The sequence below is a fragment of the Hyaena hyaena genome, unplaced genomic scaffold (assembly GCF_003009895.1).
Source record: "Hyaena hyaena isolate Hyena2069 unplaced genomic scaffold, ASM300989v1 scaffold_13, whole genome shotgun sequence".
Taxonomy (NCBI): Eukaryota; Metazoa; Chordata; class Mammalia; order Carnivora; family Hyaenidae; genus Hyaena; species Hyaena hyaena.
This window is the reverse complement of record NW_024080645.1, coordinates 1,974,973-1,999,904: the sequence shown is the minus strand read 5'-3', so window position 1 is coordinate 1,999,904 and position 24,932 is coordinate 1,974,973. Positions and strand designations below refer to the sequence as shown.

Sequence of the window (24,932 nt, the reverse complement as noted above, 5' to 3'; positions counted from 1 at the left end):
GGGCGGGGGTGAGGCTGCGGGCGCGGAGGGGTGAGTGCGGGACGGGGCGGGGCTGAGGTGAGGAGGGGCGAGTGCGGGTCGGGGGCGGGGCTGCGGGCGCGGCGGGGCCGGCAGGGTGGGGGCGGGGCTGCGGGGCGGGGGTGGGGGGCTGCGAGGCGGCGGGGCAGGTGCGGGGCTGCTGCAGGGGTGGCGCTGCGAGCGCGGAGGGGCTGCAGGGCGGCAGCAGGAGTGAGCCGGGGACCTGGACGCCAGCAGAGAACCCCAGGTCGGCTGCCGACGCCCCTTTCTCAGTCCGGTACACTGAGGCCCAGGGAGAGCGGAAACGTTTTCTTCTTTCCTTCTTTTTCCTTTCCTTCCGCCCCTCCTCCTCCTCCTCTTCTTTTTACGAGAGGTTGTTCCTAAACGGACAGCAGGTTCCATGCAGGACGACACGTCGTGGCGGGGAACCCAGATGTGTCCGCGGGAATGGAAGGGAGGGTCGCCAGGGCCCCAGGCTCGGGCGGGGCTCGCCGGGGCCAGCTTCCTTCACTCCACCTGCGGCCTGGGGTCCTTCCCCGCGGGTGGTTCTGTAGCCCCTGGAGGGTGTCCTGCCCCTGTCTCTCCGTTTCTCTCCGTTTCTCTCCGTTTCTCTCCGTTTCTGCCGGGAGCCTTCTCTCGCCGCCTCCCGGATGGCTTCAGGGGCTTCGTGCTGGGCCTTGGCGGCCGGGCTGGGTGCCCGCTGCCCGTCCCCCAGCCCCCCCCCCCCCCAAGTGCGAGGAATTCCTCTGGCAGAGATCCGGCTGAGATCTTACAGCCACTCACCTGCTTCCCCTGAGGCCGTGGAGTCTAAGGCTAGACTCCCTGCAGAAGAAGGTTAAGCTGCTTCCATTTCACAGGTGGGAAGGCGCCCAACAGCGTGAGGCAGCCGCCCCCCCACCCCCTCCCCCAGTCTCTGGGGGCTGGAGCATCAGCTCCTTTCCACTCCCACATCCCTAAGCTCCTCCAACCCCCTGCTTGAAGTTTTGGGTTTGTTTTGTTTTTTTTACTTTTTTTTTTTTTTTTTTAACATTTATTCGTTTTTTGGGAGACAGAGCAGAGCAGGGGAGGGGCAGAGAGGGAGAGTTAAGAATCCAGAGCAGGCTCCAGGCTCTGAGCCGTCAGCACGGAGCCTGACCCAGGGCCGAACCCACTAACCGTGAGATCGTGACCTGAGCAAAGCCCGACGCTCAGCCAGCGGAGCCCCTGAAGCTTTATCGCTGAGCACTCTGAAGAGACAGGGGGAGTCCCCAGACCGGAAGGGGCCAGGGGAGTGGGGGGTTGGAACCGGGTGTGGTTCCAGGGCTTGTGGCTCTAGTGGAAGGTCCAGGCCCCCTTGCTGGGGGCTACGGGACAGTGCGAGGCGAGGCGGGGCTGGTGGCCCAGCCGCTCCCGCCGCGGCCCCGTGGTGCCCTCCTCCAGGTCAGCCGTCACCCCCTGCCTGGGCCCGTCCCTAGGTGTCTGTCATCAACAGCCCTACAGTGGCCCCAGCCACACCCATGGAGTTGGGCCAGGGTCCTCCGCGGGCAGCCCCTCGGCCCTGCCCTGCTGCCAAGAAGTTCCACTTTCTAGAACCACCCGCAGCTTCCCTTCCTGGAGGCACGGAGCTTCCGGCCCTTTTGCAGAGCCCGACCGACCGTCAGATTTTCAGTCTCTCGGCCACTCCCTGCAGCTCCGTGCGGAATGTGCCTCTGAAACCCAGACGGGACATAGTTCCCCTAAGATGATCAGACCTTCCATCCTGCCCGGATCTGCGACCTGCTGTCTCTCACGTGCCCTGCAGGACAGAATGGGGGCTGGGGTAGGAGGGAGGTGGGGAGGGAGGATGCTTGTGTAGCCGAGCCTGGAAAAGCTGCCGCTAACCAGCTGTGTGACCTTGGGCGAGTCACTTAATCTCTCTGTGCTTCGGCTTCCACTGGTGGTGATTGTCCTGGTGGGGCACGCGGCTTGCGGTAGGTGCTCAGTTACACAGACGGCGGTTGTCAGGCAAGAGCCGCAGCCCCGGAGTGTCCCCCCCCACCCCCACCCCCCCAAGGCCTCTCTGCTCCTTTCCCCCTGAGTGCCCTACATTGGGCTAGAAGTCTATAGCAGGAGCTCACTCCCCATCAGGGCCCTTCTGAGGTTCTCACAGGATGAACAAGGTCCGCTGCTCCCAGAGGAAGCACCCTGGGGGGCTGGCCCACACCCAGCCCGGTGCAGCTGTGGATGGAGACCTCAGAAGCCTGGCAGTAGGCCAGGGACTTGAGGGGCCAGAGTGTGCCCTGTGCTGGGGCCCCAGCCTCGTCGCTGCCTCCCACTCACCGTTCCTTCAGGACAGACAGATGGGCTTCAGGCTGTCCCCAGGACCCAGCCCGCCCAGCCCCGCAGGTGACAGGGCAACTGAGCAAGCGCTGAGAAGCAGCTTACCCAGGGGTCTGTGAGGGAGCCTGGATCGCGCTGGCCGGCTGGTCCGGGGCTCTCCCCGCCGCACCCCCTCCCAGGCTCCTGGTTGTTTCCATGTTTGAATAGGAGGCAGTGGGGGCGCCTGGGTGGCTTAGTCGGTTAAGCGTCCGACTTTCACTTGGGTCATGATCTCGCGGTTCGTGGGTTCGAGCCCCGCGTCGGGCTCTGTGCTGACTGCCAGCTCAGAGCCTGGAGCCTGTTTCAGTCTGTGACTCCCTCTCTCTCTGCCCCTCCCCTGCTCACGCTGTCTCTCTCTCTCTCTCTCTCCTAGAAATAAATAAAAAATAAAATAAAATAAAACATTTGAATAGGAGGCAGTGTGTTCCCCCGCATCTGAGACAAAGGTGACTTTTTCTTGTTCAGCTGAGGTCTCCTACATGTGCGACTATGGCTTAAATATCCTCCAAGGTGTCTCCTTAATCTGTTTTTCAAATTTGGAAGAACCTCTGTTCTTTAGATCAAAATATAGACAGACAGAAATGTAGGAACCCATAGGAAGGTTGCTTTGGGTGAGTTGGGGCCAGAGGTACTCAGCTTCTCCCCCGTCAAGAGATTAACGGGAAAGGGAAGAGCCTGGGGGGCTCAGTCGGTTAGGTGTCCTCCTCTTGATTTCAGCTCAGGCCATGACCTCACAGTTTGTGGGTTCAAGCCCCGCAGCGGGCTCTGTGCTGACAGCACGGAGCCTGCTTGGGATCCTCTCTCTCCCTCTCTCTCTGCCTCTCCCCTGCTCAATCTCTCTCTCTCTCTCTCTCAAAAAATAAATTTTAAAAAAAGAGAGATTAACAGTAAAAGATACACACATTTTGCTCACCTACAGAAAGGTCACACTCCAAAGACAGCCCACAGGGAACACCGCCCCCACCCCCAGAATCACACAGGTAGAGGAAGAATTCCCAGGGTGAGTGCAGTTACACAAGATGATTTTAGTTTTCAAATAGTTTTTAAATAGTTTTTAAATCAATAATCTTTTTTTTTTTAATATTTTTATTTATTTCTAGGAGAGAGAGAGACAGCGTGAGCAGGGGAGGGTCAGAGAGAGAGGGAGTCACAGACTCTGAAACAGGCTCCAGGCTCCGAGCTGGCAGTCAGCACAGAGCCCGACGCGGGGCTCGAACCCACGAACCGCGAGATCATGACCTAAGCGAAAGTCGGACGCTTAACCGACTGAGCCACCCAGGCGCCCCTTAAATCAATAATCTTAATTAAAAGGGGTATAGGAAAAATGATAACTTAGCACATCTAACCATGAGTTCATGGTGATTATTGCCCAGAAGTAGCATTAAGTTAAGATTGAGTTAAGGGAAAACATTAAGTGAATAATATACAGGAGGATCAAGGTTATGCAAATCTCACAAAGGTGGTTTGTGTGGATGATGCAGAGGCGGAGAAGTGTGAAGTTTGGGGGGGGGGCAATCCGCCCTGAAGATCAAGTGTCTGAACTACACTGAGTTCCACCTTTAACCGTCGCCTCATTTGCTTAGTGATGCATCCGTTCTGCAAACACGCGTCACCCGCGTGCTGTGTGCCAGGTGGCTGCCTGGTGCGGGGGGCGCTACTGCCATCGTGCTCTGAGGCTTCGGGGGGGCGGGAGGACCCCCCGGGACCGCATCGCCAAAGTGAGCCCCCGGGATGGTGGGCGAGGGGGACAAAGAAGCTTTCCTGACCCAAGGAGCGCCTTGTTGCTGGTGAGGAGGGGCTCGCGGCAGGCACCTGGAAGAGGGAGGATGTGGTGGGCTTGCGGGACAGAAAGGCCGGTGGGCAGAGTCCGGGGGCGACAGGGGAAGAGAGCTTGAGGTGAGACGAGAGCACCCTTGGGGGCTGGATCACGCCAGACCTAAAAGCCCTGGCAGGGGTTGTGTACGTTAGCATTCAGTTAGCCGGTATTTACTGGGCTCCTGCCCAGTGATGGAGGGGTTGACAGAATTCTAGAATCTTCCTTCAAGGGGCTTCGGTCTAGCGGCAGGCTTTTGGACACAAAGACGGCCTGTTCGTAAGGGCTGTGATAGAAATGTGAACCAGAGGCCAGTGAGGCACAGAGGGGAGAGGAGCCGTCAGGCACGAGAAGGCAGTGACATTTGAGTTGGGCTTTGAAGGATGAATAGGAGTTTGACAGGAGGGAGAGGAAAGGCCCTCCTGGTAGCAGAAGCGGGTGAGTAAAGGCGCAGGTACGAAAAGGCCCCCTGGCTCTGGGAGGTTCCTGCAGTTAGAATCACACGAGGCACTGGGAAGAGGACAGGCCAGAGGGTCTAGTTCGCAGAGGGTCTGAGGTTTACATCCGGCAGGCGAGGAGGAGCCGGAGGCCTGGCCTGGGGAGGAGAGGAAGACGCTTCTGCTGAGGCGTGCGGTGAGGTTGGTGGGGGTGGGTACTTGCCACTCTTACCCAGTGGGGTGTGAGGATGGCCAGGCGTGGGCCGTGCCGGAGGGGGAGCGGGGGTGGGGGGAGCTTCTCAGTGTTCTGGAAGGTGGGAGCCACGGATGGGGCCCCTCTCTGAGTCCCCATCCCACGCTGGCCATGGCACCCAGAGCAGAGACCCCTCATTACAGGGCAATCAGCTGCCTGCTGACGAGCTTTGAAAACTAGAGTCTCTTTCCAAAAGAGTAAAGATCCTGGCCAGCTGGGCCTGTGGTCCGCGTCCAGAGCAAACAGGAAGAGACCACACTGGGCCACGCAGGGCCTCTTGCTTTGTTTGGAGGGATTCGGCCAAGTGGGCTGCTGGGTCTTCTCTGCTGTGAAGGTGGGGGGGGGGGGGCTGCGGGCCCAGTCGGGGACAGAGTGAAGCTTAGTTCAGGGGGACATGTGGCCCTGAGTGCCACTTCCGATAAAGATGGCCTCCCTAGGCAAATTCTGGCCCTGGTGGTAGGAGATCGGGAGCACGTGACACGTCGCCCTTGGGAGCCGCAGTTCCCTGTCGCCGTGCCCCAGCCAGAGGTTTCTCTTGGGCACTTGGCTTCCCGTTAGTGCCCCGTGGCCAGCAGCTTGGACCTGAGGAGGTGGCTCCTGGCCACGGCGGTGGGGGGTCCACGCTGCCCAGACAGGAGCCCTGTGGGCAGGTCTCTAGTAGAAGGATGGAGATGCCAAGGGCGTGGACCCCCCCCACCCAGGCTGATAGATGGGCACCCAGGCTTCCCCCGAAGACCCTGCACTCAGACCCTTGCGTCCCCTGGCCATATGATGGTGGCAGTCAGTCAGTCATTCTTGCAGTTACACGGGAGTGAATTGATCCGTGGGTCCATTTACTTACGGAGCCTTCACGTGGGCCCAGGGGATGGCGGACCCGGGCCGGGGCAGGGAGTGCCAGATACGTGAGGTTCCTCGAGATTTTACGGAGCAGGCATATGTGAACCCCGAGATACATTTGGCCCTAACAAGAGTACTGCTTGTCTGCCACGATCAGAGGAAGGTTCAAGAAGGGGGCAGACAATTCTCCCAGGGCAAGAGTGGGGGTAGGGATGGGTGGAAATGGGCTAGAAAGACTTGAGTAAGGAGGGATTCCTGAAATGACTTATTCATTCGCCCATTCGTGCATGTGTGTATTCACTCAACAAACGTGTGTGGAGCGCCTAGTGTCCGCCAGGCGCTGTGGCGGGTGCTGCTGAGAAGACGCAGCCAAGGACCTGCTCTCCTGGGGACCACGGCTGCTGGGAGAGACAGGCAGGATTCAGGCCCTTACCACACGATCAAATGGAAAAGTGCACTGAGTTACAGGGCTTTGAAGAAGAGGTTCATGGTACTAATGGCGACTAATGGGAATGAATGGAACAAGGAGGTCGAGGTGGCTTCCCTGAGGAAGACTTGAAGGATGAATAGGAGATACACGGGGAAAGAAGGAGGAAAAGGTGATTCAGACTGCAGGAACAGCATGTGCAAAGGGCCTGTGGTGAAGAGGCTGGATGAAGACCAGAGTGGCTAGACCACTGTGACAGAAGGGAGTGTGATGAGAACGAGTCTGGGAAATGGGCGGGTTGATGGCACCCGAGCTCGTGGGTCCCGATGGAGTCGGGATTTTATGAACAAAAGGAAGGTTTTTTGTTTTTGGGATTCTAGTTTTGGGGGCACCTGGGTGGCTTAGTCGGTTAAGCATCTGACTCTTGATTTCGGCTCGGGTCATGATCTCACGGTGGTGGGATCAAGCCCCCCTTCTGCACTGAGCACGAACCCTGCTTGGGATTCTCTCTCTTTCCCTCTCCCTCTGCCCCTCTCCTTCATTCTCTTTCTTTCTCTCAAATTAATAAACAAACATTAAGAAAGAAAGAATGAAAGCTGACTAAAATTAAAACATTTTTAAAAATTTTTTAAATGTTTTTTTAATTTATTTCTAGGAGAGAGAGAGAGACAGCGTGAGCAGGGGAGGGTCAGAGAGAGAGGGAGTCACAGACTGAAACAGGCTCCAGGCTCTGAGCTGGCAGTCAGCACAGAGCCCGACGCGGGGCTCGAACCCACGAACCGCGAGATCGTGACCTAAGCGAAAGTCGGACGCTTAAGCGCTAAGCCACCCAGGCGCCCCAAATTAAAAATTTTTTTATGTTTAAGTAATCTCTACACCCAACATGGGGCTTGAACTCACAACCCCAGGCTCAAGAGTTGCACACTCATCTGACTGAGCCAGACAGGAGGCTCAGGGAAGGTGTAAGCTGTGGTGAAAAATGACCCAGTTCTTGTGCCAGACAGGTGTGGGGGGCCCGAGTGGAAGTGGTGAGTCCAGGAGGGGTATTGGGGTGTCTGCATAAACAGGAAGAGTGACCTTGACCAAGGACACAGTCAGATCAGAGGACGAGGGAATTGGACGTGGAGGTGAAGGTCGGGAGGTGTCAAGGTCTGAGACACTGGGCTGCTGGATGGGAAGAGTGACAATGACCATCATTTTATTAAGTGTGATAAGTGATATTTTCATTTCCACTAAGGACAGGAATAGAGGCCTGGCCGAGCTCTGAGTGGGGAAGAAGGGAACGGTGTTTAGGTTCTGTTACGCGGAGTTTAATCCGTTTCCTCGTTAAATCTGCACCACAAACCTGAGAGAGGAATGCTAGTATCTCTTTATGAAGAGAGAGATCTCAGGAAGGTAAAGTTATCTGCCCAAGGTCACAGCTGAGAACAGGTTAAGTCTCTACCAGCCTCTTCTCTCTCTCTCTCTTTCCCTTTTTTAAGTTTATTTATTTATTTTGATAGGGGTCGGGGTAGGGCAGAGAAAGAGGGAGAGAGAGAGAGAATCCTAAACAGGCTCCAAACTGTCAGCCCAGAGCCTGCTGTGGGGCTTGAACTTGCAAACCGCGAGATCATGACCTGAGCCAAAATCAAGAGTCAGACACTTAACTGACTGAGACCCAGGCGCCCCCAGCCTCCCTTTTTTAAACAAAACAAAACAAAACAAAACAAAACAAAACAAAAAACAAAGGCGCCTGGCTGGCTCAGTCGGTTAAGCGTCTGACTTCGGCTCAAGTCACGATCTCACGGTTGGTCAGTTCGAGCCCCGCATCTGGCTCTGCGTGGACAGCATGGAGCCTGCTTTAGGTTCTCTGTCTCCCCTTCTTTCTGCCCCTCCCCTGCTCGCTCTCTCTCTCCAAAATAAATAAACACTTAAAAACAAAACTGAACAAAACGTGGCAAAACATCTTTCTTTCTCCTTGGCATGCTGAGAGCTGAGGTAGAAGCTCGGGGCCGGAAGGGGGAACCTCGGAGGGCTCCTTACTCTGGAAGAAGTGAGGGATGGCTGGACCCCTGTCGCTGATGAGCCCCCAGGCACCCCGCCAGGAACTGGCCGCAGGGGTGACCCAAGACGTTCTTGACCCAAGCCAGAGGCCAGCTCTTTCCCTCTCTGCGTCTCCCACCTCTTGCTCCTGGGAAATCCTGGGCAGACTCTAACCTCAGCCCCGCTTCTTCTGTCCCCGCACGGGCAGATCAGCGCCACCCGGCCCCGCGCTTCCACTGCCTGCGGCCTCTAACCGGACACTGTTTGCCCCCAGCAGGCCCTCCCAGCACACTGTTCCTGGATCTCATCTTCTCTGGAGCCTGAGCAGAGGGTGCCCCGGCCAGCCCACTGACCTTTGTCCATCTGAGCCCTGGTTAATTTTTGCCCGATCTGTGGGCTGTGGGGCTCCTCCCTCACCCCCTCGGGGATATAAGTCTGGCCAGACGCTGCCCTTGCTCCTCGCCGTCCTGAAGCTCCCCCAGCTCCCCCCCTGCCCTCACCATGGCCCAGGGCTTCTACATTTCCAAGCCTGTGGGCATCCTGGGCATCCTCCTGGGCGTGGCGGCCGTGTCCACCATCATCGCTCTGTCCGTGGTCTACTCCCAGGAGAAGAACAGGAACGCCGAGAGCTCCATGGCGGCCTCCACGGCGGCCCCCTCCACGGCCCCCTCCGCGGCCCCCTCGGCGGCCCCCTCCGCGGCCCCCTCCGCGGCCCCCACCGGCCCCACCACCACCGCGGCGACCACCTTGGACGCAAGCAAGCCGTGGAATGTCTACCGCCTGCCCGAGACACTGACTCCCGTGTCCTACAACGTGATGCTGAGGCCCTACCTCAGCCCCAACGATAACGGCCTGTATGTCTTCACGGGCACAAGCACCGTTCACTTCCTGTGCAAGAAGCCCACCGGCGTCATCCTCATCCACAGCAAGAAGCTCAACTACACCCTAGCCCAGGGGCACAGGGTGACCCTGCAGGCCCTGAACGGCTCGCAGCCCCAGCCCACCATTGTGAGCACTGAGCTGGTAGAGCTCACCGAGTACCTGGTGGTGCACCTCCAGGAGCCGCTGGTGGCCAGTGTCCTGTACGAGATGAACAGCACGTTTCAGGGCGAGCTGGCCGACGACCTGGCGGGCTTCTACCGCAGCGAGTACTCGGAGAACGGGGTCAAAAAGTAAGTTGCGGCTGGGTCTGCTCAGTTGGGGGCGGGTCCTAGAGGCTGAGGCACAGCTGGATCCTGGGGGCCAAGGGAAGTTTTGGATCGCGGGCCTGGAACCCTCCTGGAGACTTCGGCTGGCCGTGACTCCATCCGCAAGGGGCTGGTGGGGCAGCTCTTCCCTGGGGGGCTTCCGTACCCTACATCAGGGGCAAGCGGCGAAAGAACCCCTCGGACAGGTGGAGAGAAACTTTCCCAAGGCCTCCTAGTTAATTCAGGCAGGGATTCTGTCGGGACTTTGACCCTGACTCCTGAAGGAGCTCTGATCTCCCCTAGGAACCAGCCTGTCAGGAACCAGAGGCTGTCCGGGGGAGGCGGGGAGGGCAGGGATGAGGCCGGAGCAGGCTTTCGTGCCCAGCAACACCCTAAAACCCCCACTCTGCCCACCCTTCCGCCAGCACACCCTCTAATATCCTGGTTTGGGCAGGGTGCTGGCCACAACACAAATGCAGGCTACAGAAGCCCGGAAATCCTTCCCGTGCTTTGACGAGCCCGCCATGAAGGCCACGTTTAACATCACCATCATCCACCCCAACAACACGGTGGCCCTGTCCAACATGCTGCCCAGTGGTGAGTGGATCTGTCCCGGGGCCACAGAGCCTTGGGAAGAAGGCAGCCCGGGCTGGGATGCAGTGCAGGGGAGAGGCGGGGCTGTGATGCGGGGCAGGGGAGAGGAGACAGGGGGCAGCCCCGGGCTGGGATGCAGGGCAGGGGAGAGGAGACAGGGGGCAGCCCCGGGCTGGGATGCAGGGCAGGGGAGAGGAGACAGGAGGCAGCCCTGGGCAGCGAAGCAGGGCAGGGGAGAGGAGACATCTTCACATGCCTGAACACCCCATGTCAGGCCCCAGCATCCCGCTTCCTGAAGATCACGCCTGGACCATCACTGAGTTCGAGACCACACCTGTAATGTCGACCTACCTGCTGGCGTACATCGTCAGCGAGTTCACCTGTGTGGAGACAAGAGCACCCAGTAACGTCCTGGTGAGAACTGGGCCCGCCGCTCCTTCCGGGGGATTGGCCCTGGCCTGAGGGGTATTCCCGTCTTAGTCATTCCCATCTCAGCCCCTGAGTTGTTAGGCCGGTGTTCACATCCCAGCTCTGAGTGATCTCTGGCAAGTGTCTTAAGTTCTCTGACCCTCAGTCTCTGCATCTGAAAAATGGGCCTGTCCTCATGAAGGGAGCTCCCAATGCACGGGTGGCAAACAGATGGTGGCCATGGCTATTATTCCCAAAGCTCCTCCCTAGACTCCCAGCGCCTCAGAGACCCCCCCCCAGCCCCTCAAACCTAGTGCCCCCCTTACCAGCCTGGGGTCCCTGGGGCTCAGTACCCATCAGGGGGCCCTCTGACCTACCTCCGTCCTCTTTGCAGATCCAGATCTGGGCCCGGCCCAGTGCAATCAACCAGGGCCATGGCAATTACGCCCTGAAAGTGACAGGCCCCATCCTAGACTTCTTTGCCCAACATTACAACACGTCCTACCCACTTAACAAATCGGGTGAGCGAGGGGGCATTGTGGGGGGTGGTCAGTGGATGGGGTTCCCTGCGCAGAGGCCATCCTGACGGCCCTCCCCGACCCCCCCACCGCAGACCAGATCGCCTTGCCTGACTTCAACGCCGGCGCCATGGAGAACTGGGGGCTGGTGACCTACCGCGAGAGCGCACTGCTGTACGACAATCAGTCCTCCTCCATCGGCAACCAGGAGCGTGTGGTCACCGTCATCGCCCACGAGCTGGCCCACCAGGTAGCCCTGCCCCCGCCCCAGGCAGTGTAGGGGAAGGCGGAGGGGGCTCAAGTCCCCGCTCCACCCTGGGCACCTGCGAAGGGAGGAGGGTCCCACCTGGCCAGATGGCAGAGTCGGGGAGGGGGGGTCACAGTGATGCTGAGCACAAGGGCAGCGGGGCCCGCAGGGCTGACCCTCCCTCCCCAACAGTGGTTTGGGAACCTGGTGACCTTGGAGTGGTGGAATGACCTGTGGCTGAACGAGGGCTTCGCCTCCTACGTGGAGTACCTGGGTGCGGACTACGCGGAGCCCACCTGGAATCTGGTGAGCAGGCTGTCCCGGGCCCCCGAGGTCTGGGGACGAGGGGCCGGGAGGGGTCGGCGGAGGGGAAGACCTGGGACGCCCCCTGCCGGGCCGGCCTCCTGATAGCCATCGGGGCTCTGCAGAAGGACCTCATGGTGCTGAACGACGTGTACCGCGTGATGGCTATCGACGCCCTGGCCACTTCCCACCCGCTGTCAACTCCTGCCTCGGAGATCAACACGCCGGCCCAGATCAGCGAGGTGTTTGACTCCATCTCCTATAGCAAGGTACCGAGACTGTGCGGTGGGGACACAGCCCGGGCACTGGGGGCATCTGCCCTTGTCCAGTGGGGGCACATGGTCTGGCTGGCTCCGCACAGCCTTCTGAGCCCTTCCCCGCCCCCTTCCCCAGGGAGCCTCCGTTCTCAGGATGCTTTCCAGCTTCCTGACTGAGGACCTATTCAAGAAGGGTGTCGCGGTGAGTGCCCGCGGGCAGCTGTGGGGGCTGGGTTTCCTCCGGGCCCCGAGGTGCGTCCCTGAGCCCCGGTCGCCACAGACGTTCAGCTGGGGATCATCGGCTTTGCCCTCACTGTGACCTGTCTTTCCACAGTCCTACCTCCATACCTTTCAATACGGGAACACCATCTACATGGACCTGTGGAAGCACCTGCAACAGGTCAGTAAGCATCAGGCCCCCTGGCGGCCGGCTCGTTGGGGGCCTGCGGGGCCCTAAGTCCCTAGGGGGCAGCACACGTGCAGATGTGTAGGGGAGTGTGTCCGGCTCCACTGCTCATCAGCCCAGGCGGGTCATTTGAAGCCCAGTTGCTTCTCTGTAAGGTGGGTGCCGTGATAGCTCCTTGGAGGAGGCGTTGTGAGACTGTGGCTCAAGACCGTGGGCAGCTTGCCTCCCCCCCTCCCCCGCAGTGAGCTCCGTGAGCCGAGCGGCCCCCCTGAGCCTAGTGGTGAGGAGCCAGCCTGCTCCGTCCCTAAGCCCGCCTCTGCCTGGCACTCTGGAGCCCGTCTTTCTCTGTACTCAGCACTCCTGGCCGCCCTGTGCCCCGGCCGGCCGGCCCCTCCCAGGCCTCAATCTGCACACACCAGCATCCCCCGCCCCCCAGCACGAACTTTGACCCTTCCACCCAGCCCTGCCTTGCATTCCGGGCACTCAGACCCCAAGCACCTCCCATCTGCAGCGCAGACCCTCCGACCACCCCTCTCCCCGCTTCCCGCCTCCCCTGCCTCTGCTATGGCTGGAGTCTGCACACTTCCCCATCTTCCCTCATAGCTCCCCTTCCCTTGGGGCTCCTTCCCGGCCCCTCCTCAGCCTGACTGATGCCTCCGGAATCCCGACCCCAGGCCCACCAGGGAGGGGAGACCCAGGGCCTTGTCACAGAGTCACAGCTGGGCTCCAGTGCCCTCCATGCTGGTCTCTGGCCCACATTCTATCTTCTGGTTCCCCCTCTTCCCCTCTTCCCCGCACCGTCCCACAACCTGCTCACAGGGGGCTTCTCACTGCCTTGGCCCCTCCCCTTCACATCCACCATCTTCCTCGCCTGCCTCAGTTTCCCGCTCCTTCCTGTCCTCACAGCTGAGCCCTCCTCCACGCCAGATGCCTGTCTGGCTCCACCCCTCCCTCCAGTGCACTCCCTCTGGGCCTGAACCCCACCACCACCCTTGCAGCAGCCCCCAGCTCCCCTCCCTGTGCAACTTGTGCCCTTCTGAGACTCTTCTTCCTCTTTCCTGTCTTAATTCTCTCAGTTATTAACAGACGTGGTTGGGTTTTTGCTGTGATTACTAAGGCAGTGTGTGTGCGTGGAAAAAGATGAAAAAAGGACCTCGGAAGACAATAGCAATGACCCTGAGCCCATCCCCAGATCACCCACACCCGCTCCCTCTCTCTGCACCTGCCTGTGATGCAGACTGGGTTTTCCCTCCTCTCCCCTCCCATCCTCCAGGGCCCCAGCTGGGCTGGGACCCAGGCTCCTGCCTACATGCCCCCTCCCCTGCCCAGGGCTCCTCTGCTGTCCCTTCCTCCCCGCAGAGTGGGTCTGCCGAGGCTGCCCTGGGTGGGCCGCTGACGGCCATGCACCGTCTCGTTGTGCTCCAGGTTGTAGACAAACAGACGGTCGTCCAGCTGCCTAACAATGTGAGTGACATCATGGACCGCTGGACCCTACAAATGGGTTTCCCCGTCATCACCGTGGACACCCGGACAGGCACCCTCTCCCAGCAGCACTTTCTCCTTGACCCCGAGTCCGTTGTCACCCGCCCCTCACAGTTCAAGTGAGCAGCAGGGGGCACTGAGGCGGGCATCCCTCGGGGGCCCTGCAGGGCGGGGCTGTGCTGCCCCTTGACCATAGTGGGTCCTGACCTGCTGCAGTCCCGGCCCCAGCGGCTGGAGACGGGCTCTCCCTCTCCGGCCGGGGCGGTGGGCGTGCTCGGGGCCCGGACCGGGCCGGGCAGGGCCTGGGGGCCTGGGACCGAGCGCGGCGGTCTCTCATCACCTGGTGTCTGGGCCTCTGTTGCAGCTACCTGTGGATTGTCCCCATCTCTTCCCTCAAAAACGGCAAGATTCAGCAGGACCACTGGATGCCGGGCGTCAAACAAAGTAACCCAGCCCCGCCCTCTCAGCCCCCCCCTCCCCCCCCAGCTCCTGGCCCGCGTTCCGGGGTTACGGCCGGCCTCAGCGCCGGCTTCCTTCATCATCTCATTCAACAAATGGAGCCGACTCCTTTGTTCTAAGCCCTAGTCGGCTGCTGCTCAGCTCTGTGACCCTGCGCAGGTCACCATTCCTCTCTGGTCTCCCGTTTCCTCGTTTATAAAATGGGACTGAGGACAATAGCGACCCCACTGAGTTGCGTGGGGATTAAAGAAGAGAAGCCACACGAAGTGTTTAAAACAGCGCCTGGCGCAAAGTGTGAACAGCCCTACTCTACCAGGTACTGAGCAAACCGGTCAAGGCAGCTCATCCTCTGCTGGGGCCAAACCCGCAGATGAAGAGAAGGAAGATAAGCAGTTAAAACCTTCTAGAGCTATGATGGATGCCTTAACAGAGGCATGCACGGGCTGCTGGGACCTGGGGCAGGGAGCCAGGAATAAGAAAGACTCGGCTTCATGGAGAAGTGAGGGAAGGCTTCCTGGAGGAGGTGAGCTGAGTCTTAGAGGAAGAAAAGGAGTTAGCCGGGCTCCTGGCGGCCGAGGAAAGAGCAAAGGCGAGGCATGGAGGTAGGAGAGGACTAAGGACTGCGGCACAAATGTGCCCTGAAGGTGAGGCTGCGATCCGTACGTACCACGTACGACACGATGGCTGTGGCCCCTGGGCAGGAAGAGCCAGGGCAGGTGGGAAGTGGCGGGCGATTGAATCTGCCCTGCGGGTGTGGACGGCCCCCTCTGGGTGCTAGGAGCCAGGCTGGAAGGGGGGGCACAGAGAGGCAGCACTGGGGGTACTGACTGGCCGGGAGGCATTGCCCGGGCCTCCCACTAGGTGACTAGGGTAAGATCAAGCTGTTTCAAGTCCAGAGAGGAGGAGGAGGGGGAGGAGGGGGAGAGGAGGAAGGCACGGCAGCCCGTGGAGTTGGTCCGAGTGTGCTGAGGCTGTGCAGATGGAGACCTCTGGGTGGCTGTCACTGGCCCAGCCGTGCGGAGCCCGTGGGAGACAGGTGGGCACGAGGGGCAGAGTGGACACGTGGTCTGGCAGCCCCGTCCGACGAACGCCCCTTTCCCCCTTGGCTTGGCATCGCCCGAGGCTTGCGGGCCAGCCGGTGCCAGGCTGCACGGGAGGCCTGGAGAAGGACAGGCCAAGCAGCCGCACCTGACCCCGGTCTCTCCCCGCAGACCAGAGCGACCTGTTCAAAACCGCAGCTAACGAGTGGGTTCTGCTGAACCTCAACGTGACGGGCTACTACGTGGTGAACTATGACAACGACAACTGGGAGAAGATCCTGACTCAGCTGGAGAGGGACCGGTTGGTGGGTGTCTACCGCCACCCCCCGCCCCTGCCCCCGGCCCCGGCCCTGCCCCTGCGAGCGGCGGCCTGAGCTCACACGCTCCGTGGCCCCTTCTAGGTCATCCCTGTCCTCAATCGGGCTCAAGTCATCCACGACGCCTTCAACCTGGCGAGGTGAGCACCCCCTTCCTCCTGGGGCCCAGCCAGTCTCAGGCCTGTGCTGTTCTGCGGCGACAGCCCCGGGCACCCCGCAGCTCCCCATGCTTCTCGGCTCCCCTCCCTGGGCCCCCACGCCCCTGCAGACTTAGTGTCACAGCCCATACGTCCCGGATAAGGAATCTGAGACTCTGTTTGACTGAGTAACTTACCTGGGGTCACTCGGTAGCTCCGTGACAGCCAGACGCAGGCCTGGCTGACACACTGTGCTCCATAGCACCAGGCTTTTTCTGAGGACTGACTGTGTGCTCGGCCACCATGCCAGATGCTAAAAACAGTCTGGGAAGTACAGGACAGGAGAGAGGCAGCATGGATACACAGATATTTATTCAGCACCTACTGTGTTCCCAGCAGGTGCTAAGCTCTGACTTAGGTGGTGTCACCCGTGGACAGGGACATTTATGAACCGCAGGTGCACAGATGGTCTGAGGAGGAGAAGGGGGGAAGGCACAGGGGGCCGAGCAGAACAGAGAAGAGGTGGACGGAATAAAGAGCATAGGCTCTTTGTCCTTATGTGTCTCAGCTCTGTCTCTCATGGCTGTGTGGCCTTAGGCAGGTCCCTTCACCTCTCTGAGCCTCAGTTTCCCATTTGTAAAATGGGGCTACTATGCAGGGGAATGTGATTGGCAGGGGGTGAAGGCAGGGCCTGAGCTGACCTTGTTTTCGGTACCACCCAGCCTCCATGTCCCCCATCCCTACACCCGGCCCCACCCCTACCTACCCCCCATACCATCCGCAGTGAACCCTGGAGCTGGCTCATTTGGGGCTCTCAGGTTTCAGGAAGGGGTTGGGGCCCCCTTAGTGGGGCTGGACTCAATGAGGGTTCTTACCTGAGCCCCTGTGTCTGTCCCCAGTGCCCAAAAGGTCCCTGTCACTCTGGCGCTGAACACCACTCTCTTCCTGAAACAAGAGACCGAGTACATGCCCTGGGAGGCCGCCCTGAGCAGCCTCAGCTACTTCAGGCTCATGTTCGACCGCTCCGAGGTCTACGGCCCCATGAAGGTACGGAGGGGCGGGGCAGGCTTCGAGGGCCAGTTCACCCAGTGCCTGAAATGCACCATCAGGGGGTTAATAGAAGTATCGTCTGGAGGGGTGGTAGCCTTCAGGCAGACGGGACGACGGGTCCTTGGCTGAGAGCAGGCTGGGCAGAGTGGTGGTCCGAGGCGTGTGGGGTGACGGGAGCAGGTACTGACAAGGTGAGCAGCTCAGGTAGGGCCGAGAGAGGACACAGACGGGGACGCCTGGACGGCTCAGTCAGTTCAGGTTCGACTTGGTTTCAGCTTAGGTCACAGTCTCATGGTTTGTGGGTTCGAGCCTCGCTTTGGGCTCTGCACTTGCCTGCTTGGGATTCTCGCTTTCTCTCTCTCTCTCCCTCCTTCTTTCTCTGCCCCTCCTCCGCTTGCTATCTCTCCCTCCCTTTCTCTCAAAATAAGTCAATAAACTTAAAAGGAAAGAAAGGACACAGACTTGTAGCAAAGTTTGCTGATTTGGCAGTTAGCACTGTCAAAGGGTCCAGAAAGGACCTTCTTCGCAAGGTGGCCTTCTACCAGCTGTGTGGCTTTGGACAACCCTCTCCTGTGAATCGCTCTGTGAAATGAGCCGGCCTGTATCATCCTAGCCCACGGGCGGAGAGGGAGATGCAGGTGTTAACGGCTTTGAAGTTGGGGTGTGTGGGGGGTGGCGGGGTTGAGGCTCCCATGAGGAAGACCAGAGAGAAACTCAGCATGATTTACAAAAGACCAAACCAAACCAAAACTCAAAAAAAAAAAAAAAAACCATAAAAAATATCCAGTAGTTGGGGATCGGTTAGGTAAGCTACAATATCCACTTGATGGAATCTCACGAAGCTGTTAGATAAAAACTTGAAGAGATCATTTTTTAAATAAAAAGTTTTCTCATTAACTTCCTATGAGGTTGAAAGAGGTTTGATGGCAGGCGAGATTTTAACTCTTTAACCTGCCTACCTGAGATTTACTCTATCCTAATAGAGTCACAATATTTGATCAACTCAGTATTCAGCATGTACTGTATTGTGGTTCTTGAAAAAATTTTTTGATGTTTATTTTTGAGAGAAAGAGACAGACAGAGAGTGGGAGAGGGGCAGAGAGAGAGGGAGACAACAGAATTCGAAGAGGCTCCAGGCTCTGAGCTGTCAACACAGAGCCCAACATGGGGCTCGAACTCACGAACTGCAAGATCATAACTTGAGCTGAAGTCAGCCGCTTAACTAACTGAGCCACCTAGGCACCCCTGAGCACATGACTCTTGATCTCAGGGCCGTGAGTTCAAGAACCACGTTAAGTAGAGATTACTTTTAAAAAAAAAATGTGTGTCCATGAGTGTGTTCCCCTGAGACCAGGGAATCATCCTCTATCTAATGAGGCTGGTGATGCTCACTTTCTATGATGCTCACGGGGGAGAAAGAAACTGACTGGAGGTACCTGCAGTCAGGATATGAACTTTCATCTCTGGCCCTCTCTGCAGTCGGCCAACCCTTCTGCTGTGTCTGGGGTCCCAGATGCTGAGCCCCACTGATTCAGCCTCACCTGTGGGGGGGCGGGGCGGGGAGGGGTGTTGCCCTGCTTCAAGGAGGGACTTGGCCCCCTTCACCCTTTGTCCAGCCCCTGCCTCACCCCTGTCCCCTGCAGACCCTGATTCTGAGCCACGTCTGGGCAAGCCTTGCTCCGGGCTCCATCTCCCTGCGCCCTCCCACCCCCACCCCGGGGCAGGCCCTTTGATAGCTCTGTCACTCTGCCTGGTCCCTCTCTCCTTCTACTTTGTAGCTCCCTGACTGCGTGGGTCTCTCATGCGCTCTTATCTCCCTTTCTATTCTCTTTGCTCTTGGAGGTGTATTCCTTTGATGTTTGGACATGGATTCTGGTTGGGGCCCGTGACAGTTCTACCGTGTGGAACCCAAGCCTTCAAAGGTTTTTTTTTTTTTTTTTTTTTAAGTTTTTAATGTTTATTTTTGAGAGACAGAGAGACAGAGTACCAGTGGGGGAGGGGCAGAGAGCGAGGGAGACGCAGAATCTGAAGAGGCTCCAGGCTCTGAGCTGTCAGCACAGAGCCCGACACGGGGCTCGAACTCAACAGGCTGTGAGATCATGACCTGAGTTGAAGTCAGACGCTTAACCTACTGAGCCTCCCAAGCGCCCCAACAAAGGGTTTTAATAACATGAGGCAGAGCTTACGTAACAGGGTCAGGGGCAAGGGCAGCAGACAGAATGACGGATATGCTGGGTAGAAAAGGAAAAAGAAGGGGTAAACTCAGCAATTTGAAAATCACGGTTTGGGAAAGCTCCTGGGCAGTTTTTATTTTCTGCATATGCTGCTCTGTGTTTTCCACACTCCTCACAACAGACGCTGGAAACTCACCGTCGGGGTGGGGGCGGGGGGACCCAACACTATTAAAAACTGATGACACCGAGACCTGATGTGTTGGAGCTGACGGAGGCTGTCAGGTGGGAGCACCTCAGACCAGTGATCTGAAACCTGGGCAGGGCGGCCCCTTCGAGTGCTGCTTGCCTCGGCGGGGCCCCGAGCCTCCGGCCTTCCCGCCTCCATAGCCATTAGCCCTTGGTGCACCCGGATCCCCCTCAGAGGCTGCGTGGACCCCAGAAAGGCCGGGCAGCAGTCTTGCCTTCAAAGCTCTCCGTGTTTTCCTTTCCCCAGAGCTACCTGAAGAAGCAGGTCACGCCTCTCTTCGACCATTTCGAAGTCCTCACCCTCAACTGGACAAGCCACCCGCAGACCCTCATGGAACAGTGAGTGTGCCTGTTGAGAAGCCCGGAGCCTCGCTCCTCTGCTCATTTCTGGAGGCCCAGACACCCCCCAGCTGGGGGTCCAGAGCAGAGCCCTGCAGCGCCCTCGGGAGGCCGTCTCTTGGCCAGACTGGAGGAGGGGGCCCGCCCTGAGGCCCTGGGCGGCCCGGGGGACCGCCTGATCTCTTTGTACACAGGACCTACCTGAATCTCTGAGGTCCCCTCAGGGGCTTGGTCATTCAGATTCTCGGTGTCCGGGTGGGGGCTCGAGCCTGTGCTGGCCTCTCTTAGGTCCCCGGGCTGCCCAAGGCACAAAGCAATTTGGGGGACCCAGTGAGCAAGGGGGTCTGCAGCCTCAGACAGAGCCGCCCAGCCCTGCCCTCCTGCCCGGAGCTGTGGGTCAGCAGGGGGTGGGAGGGTGTCCTTGCCCGAGTCTGGCCCACGTGACCCACGGGCGTGCTGACCGAGTGTCATCCCCGGGGGCAGGTACAACGAGATTAACGCCGTCAGCACCGCCTGCTCCTACGGGGTTGCCAAGTGTGAGAAGCTGGTCTCAACGCTCTTCGCCGAGTGGAAGAAGAACCCCCAAAATAACATGTGAGTGTATCCCCTGCTCATCCCCGAACCTTCATCAGTCCCCGAAGCCCACAGCCGTGTCCTCATCGCACCCGCGTCCCCCGACTCCCCTGCCGCGGCTCCAGCCCTGACACCCCGATCCCTCGCCAGGATCCACCCCAACCTGCGGTCCACCGTGTACTGCAACGCCATCGCCCAGGGTGGCGAGGAGGAGTGGAACTTCGTGTGGGAGCAGTTCCAGAAGGCCGAGCTGGTGAACGAGGCTGACAAACTCCGCGGAGCCCTGGCCTGCAGCAATCAGGTCTGGATCCTGAACAGGTGAGGACCGGGGGACCCATCGGGGGCTGTGTAAGTGTGTAAGTTCCCCTCCCCGCTGGGGACCGGCACCCCCCCCCACCCCCGTGCCGGAGAGCAGGAACCAGCCAGGCCTCCGTACCCCCATTCACGGCATCCTCACAAACCTGTGCGGTGGGGCGGCAGCTTCCCCATTTTGCAGATGAGGGCACTGAGGCTCAGAGAAGCGAAAACAACTTGCCCAAAGTCCAGGGGCTTTAGTAAGTGGTGGAGCCAAGATCTGAACCCAGGTCTGGGCCTACGTCCCACGCTTTTACCGGCAGCTCGGTTTTCCTCTTTATCAAGGGCTCTGGCGCAGCTGGACCTGAATCCTTTTGAATGTCCAGCTGGGCACGCCCCACGCCCTTGGGATGAGGGCTGCTGGCTCCTACTGGGTACATGCATGCCACCCCTCCCGGACCCCAGTAAAGAAAAGCCTCCCTCAATGTCAAAGACAAAAGTGCCTGCCATACCTGGTACGGGGCTCCTGGCTCTGGTAGGATGGAGGGAGGTAGGATGAAGGGGTCTTCAACCCTCAGTAGGCTGAAGGGATACGGAGAAGATGCCGGAGAGGTGTGGGGGAGGGGAGGGCGGGGTCCCTTGGCTTCCTGGGTTCTCTGTCTCGAATCCTCCGACTGCAGCCCTTGGAAGTGGTCCGGAACTCAGCATCCTTCCCTCACAGGTTCCTGAGTTACACCCTGAACTCCAGCCTCATCCGGAAACAAGATGTCACCTCCACTCTCAGCAGCATTGCCAACAACGTCGTCGGGCAAACCCTGGCCTGGGACTTTGTCCAGAGCAACTGGAAGAAACTCTTTGAGGAGTGAGTCTGCAGGAGTCTGGGGGCGGCGAGCAGTACCCGCCAAGGCTGAGGAGCCCTGTAGGGGGAGGGGGAGGTCTGTGTGCCTGAGACATCACAGGGCTGGAAGGCGAGGGCTGTGGGCACCTCCTAGGAGTGCTGGACAGTTATCCCAGCTTGAGGTCAGGCGGGGGGGGGGGGCGGGGGAGGGGGCAAAAACCGAAAGACAAGGTGGGGTAGGGGCTGTCCTTTCTCCCACTTGGAGCAGAGAAAGTCTGTTCCTCTGGAGACCTGGGAGCGAGGACACAGATCCAACCTGTGCTGGTGTCCCTAGGGGTATCACCTTGGGCGTGTCACTTAATTTCACCTACAGGATGGGGACAGTCGCAGAGGGGCGTGCACATCAGTTCTCTGCCCCTGACGGTTTCTTCTCTCTCCTCACCCCTGCAGCTACGGTACTGGCTCCTTCTCCTTCTCCAACCTCATCCAGGCAGTGACCCGACGATTCTCCTCTGAGTTCGAGTTGCAGCAGGTAAGTTAAAAGCCCGGGGCCCTAGGGCGGCATCCAGAGGCCCATCTTGAGTCTAAACGGGCCGCCATTCAGCCAGCGCCCCCTGGGTGTGGTCACTCAACCGACTGAGCCACCCAGGTGCCCCTCTACCTGGGGCACCTCTTAAATCCTCTAGGTTGTTTCTTTTAAAATTCATTTTGCAGCGATATGTATGTTTGAATCAGAAGCTAAAGGCAACTCATTGTGTTAGGTTGATTTATCTTTTTTTAACTGAGATATAATTAATGTACTATCAAACTCACCACGTCAAATGGCTTTCAGTATATTTACAAGCTTGTACAACCATCACCACCATCTGTTTCCAGAACATTCTCATTATCCCCAAAAAGAAACTGTGGCAGTCACTCCCCAATCCTCTGTCCTCAGCCCCTGGCAGTCACTAATCTACTTTCTGTCTCTATGGATACGCATATTCTGGACATTTCATAAAATGGAATCACATAATATGAGACCTTTTGTGGAAGTTTCATCCATGTTATAGCAGACCACTCCTTTTTATGGCTGAATAATATTCCGTTGTATGGATATAACACGTTTGTTTATCCATGGATCAGTCTGTAGACGTTGGATTGTTTCCACTTTTTGACCATTATGAATAACACCGTTACGAAAGTTCAAGTACAAAGTTTTGAGCAAACGATTATGTTCATATCTCTTGGGTGTACACCTAGGAGGGGAACTGATGGGTCGTTTGGTAACTTTATGTTTAACTTTTTGAGAAATTGCCAAAATGTTTTCTAAAGTAACCAACATACTTTCCAATGTCAGTATAGGGGGGTTCGGTTGTCTTTATGTCTTTGGACACTTGTTACGTTTCTTTCCTCCCTCCCTCCCTCCCTCCCTCCCTTCCTTCCTTCCTTCCTTCTTATAGCCATTCTGTGGGTGCGAGGTACTACGAATTGCATTTCTCTAGCGAGTGATGACGTTGTGCACCTTTTCATGTGCTTATTGGCCATTCATATATCTTCTTTGGAGAAGTGTCTGTTCATATCCTTTGCCCGTTTTTTAATTGGGATACTTGTCTCTTTATTTTTGAGTTGTAAGGGTTCTTTATGTATTCTGGATACTAGACTCTTATTAGAAGTCTGATCTGCAAATGTTTTCGTCCATTCTGTGGATTGCCTTTTTACTTTCTCAATCATGTCATCCCAAACATTAAAATTTTTTTATTTTGCTGAACTCCAGGTTTCTTTCTTTCTTTTTTTTTTTTGAACTCCAGCTTTCTAATTTTTCTTTTATGGCTTGTGTTTAGGCATATCAGAGAAACAATTGCTTAATCCAAGGTCATGAAGATTTATAGAGGCTTTTTACTAAGAGTCTTACTATTTTAGCTCTTACATTTAGGACTTTGATCAATTTTGGCTTAATTTTTGTATATGATGTGAGGTAGGGTCCAACTTCATTCCTTTGCATGTGGCTATTCGATTGTCTCACTAGTATCTGTTGAGCAGACTATTCTTGCCCCCACTGATTGGCCTTGGCACCCTCGTTGAAAATCAATTGACTGTAAATGCCAGGGTTTATTTCTGGACTCTTAATTGTATTCCATTGATCTGTCTGTCTCTCCTTCAGCCAGTACCACACTGTCTCCATGACTGTAGCTTTGTAGTGAATTTAGGAACATCAGCCCACTAGCTTTGTCCAAGGTTGTTTGGCTATTCCGAGTCCCTTGCATTTCTTTACGAATTTTAGGATCAGCTTGTCCATTTCTGCAAAAAAAAAGTAGCTGGAATTTTGATATGGATTGTGTTGAATCCGTAGATCAATTTGGGAACCATTGCCATGTTAATAATATTAAATCTTCCAATCCGTTAACACAGATTTGGGTCGATTTGGATATTTTTTCCCTTTTATTTAGGTCTTCTTAATTTCTTTCACCAGCACTTTGTAGCGGCCAGCATTCCCAGTGCTGCATTTCTTTTGTCAAATTTATTCCTCAGTGTTTTATTCTTCTTAATGCTGTTGGAAATGGAACTGCTTTCTTAATTCCATTCTCATATTTTTCATTACTAGTGTCTAGAAATGCAGTGTGATCCTGTATATTGCCCTCGCATCTTACAACCTTGCTGCATTTGTTAGTTTTAGTAGTGGTTTTTTTTTTTTTTTTTTTTTTTTTGGTAGATTCCTTAGGGTTTTCTGTATACAAAATCATGTCATCTGCTTATAGAGATAGTTTTACTTCTTCTTTTCTGGGTCCCTTTTATTTCATTTTCTTGTCTAATTGCCTTGGCTACAACCTCTGATACTAATACATCTTTTAATTTGTGACATCTTTTTCAATTTATTTTTTCATTTTTTTATCTTGTTATTAGTATTTTTAATGTTTATTCCTTTTTGAGAGAGAGAGAGACAGAGCATGAGCAGGGGAGAGGCAGAGAGAGAGGGAGACAGACTCTGAAGCAGACCCCGGGCTCTGAGCCGTCAGCACAGAGCCTGACTCAGGGCTCCAGCTCACAAACCCTGAGATCATGACTGGAGCCGAAGTCGAAGTCGGAAGCTTAACCGACTGAGCCACCCAGGCACCCGAGGCTTTGTTTTTAATCTCTGCCCTAAAGGAGGACTTTATCCCAGGGACAGAGAAGGGCCAGTCCTTTCTCTTCCTGCAGAACAGGCTGTGGCCCCTCTATGTGCAAGGGCCTTACTGGGACGGGAAGGTCCGAGGATGGGGCAGCCCTCCCCGCAAGGCTGTGTTAAAGACCCAGCCTGACGCTGAGAATCTTCCCTTTCCTGGCAGCTGGAGCAGTTCAAGAAGAATAACATGAACATAGGCTTCGGCTCAGCCACCCGAGCTCTGGAGCAGGCCCTGGAGAAGACCAAAGCCAACATCAAGTGGGTGAAAGAAAACAAGGAGACGGTGCTCAGATGGTTCACAGAGAACAGCTCATAGTCCTTGGTCCTTGCAGTCACCTGGCCCCCGTGTGAGATGCCTTTTCTGTGTCTGTCCCAGGGGCCCTCGGCAGGGCCCCTTTCCTGGAGCCTGAGGCAGTGGTGTCCCTGCCCCAGAGACAAAGTCTCTGGTCCCCGTTTTCTCCACTCCGCCCACGGGGCCACTCCAGTTCCTGATGGCCAGACTGCCCTAGCACTTCTCAGTCCCTGCCCCTCCCACCAACTCCCACCCCAGCCCTGGCCCGCGACGCCTGTCACCCAGGGCCCTGGGGCTGATCTCAGGGAAGCCCAACTCTGGGGCCAGATGAGCAGAAGCCCAAGATGGACGATGGATGGCCTTACGGGACAGCCCTGTGCCCTCTCTCACCTTCCCATAAAGTTCCTGGACCTGAGGAATCAACAGGGCAAAGATCTATATATTTTTTTCTAAGAGAAAATGTAAATAAAGGATTTCTAGATCAA

The 24,932-nt window shown here is 57.0% G+C and overlaps 1 protein-coding gene across 1 annotated transcript; it reads left to right on the top strand.

Moving 5' to 3' along the window:
• Positions 1–243: 243 nt before the first annotated feature.
• LOC120220371 (alanyl aminopeptidase, membrane) lies at positions 244–24,932 on the top strand. Its single transcript, XM_039217451.1, has 21 exons — positions 244–265; positions 8,422–9,316; positions 9,786–9,928; positions 10,200–10,339; positions 10,728–10,854; positions 10,947–11,101; positions 11,291–11,404; positions 11,527–11,670; positions 11,795–11,860; positions 11,993–12,058; positions 13,490–13,665; positions 13,911–13,990; positions 15,217–15,350; positions 15,447–15,502; positions 16,399–16,546; positions 19,217–19,308; positions 19,792–19,902; positions 20,032–20,199; positions 20,897–21,037; positions 21,464–21,545; positions 24,319–24,932. The coding sequence occupies exons 2-21, from the start codon at positions 8,646–8,648 to the stop codon at positions 24,469–24,471; spliced, it is 2,967 nt and encodes a 988-aa protein (XP_039073382.1). The 5' UTR covers positions 244–265; positions 8,422–8,645; the 3' UTR covers positions 24,472–24,932.

What these genes read in the sequence shown, in the direction of transcription:
- LOC120220371 (XM_039217451.1), top strand. Translation starts at nt 8,646, where the DNA reads ATGGCCCAGGGCTTCTACATTTCCAAGCCTGTGGGCATCCTGGGCATC. An exon ending in AGCTGGAGAGGGACCGGTTG is followed by an intron (nt 15,351 to 15,446) that starts GTGGGTGTCTAC and finishes GGCCCCTTCTAG; the next exon opens with GTCATCCCTGTCCTCAATCG. An exon ending in AAGAACCCCCAAAATAACAT is followed by an intron (nt 19,903 to 20,031) that starts GTGAGTGTATCC and finishes ATCCCTCGCCAG; the next exon opens with GATCCACCCCAACCTGCGGT.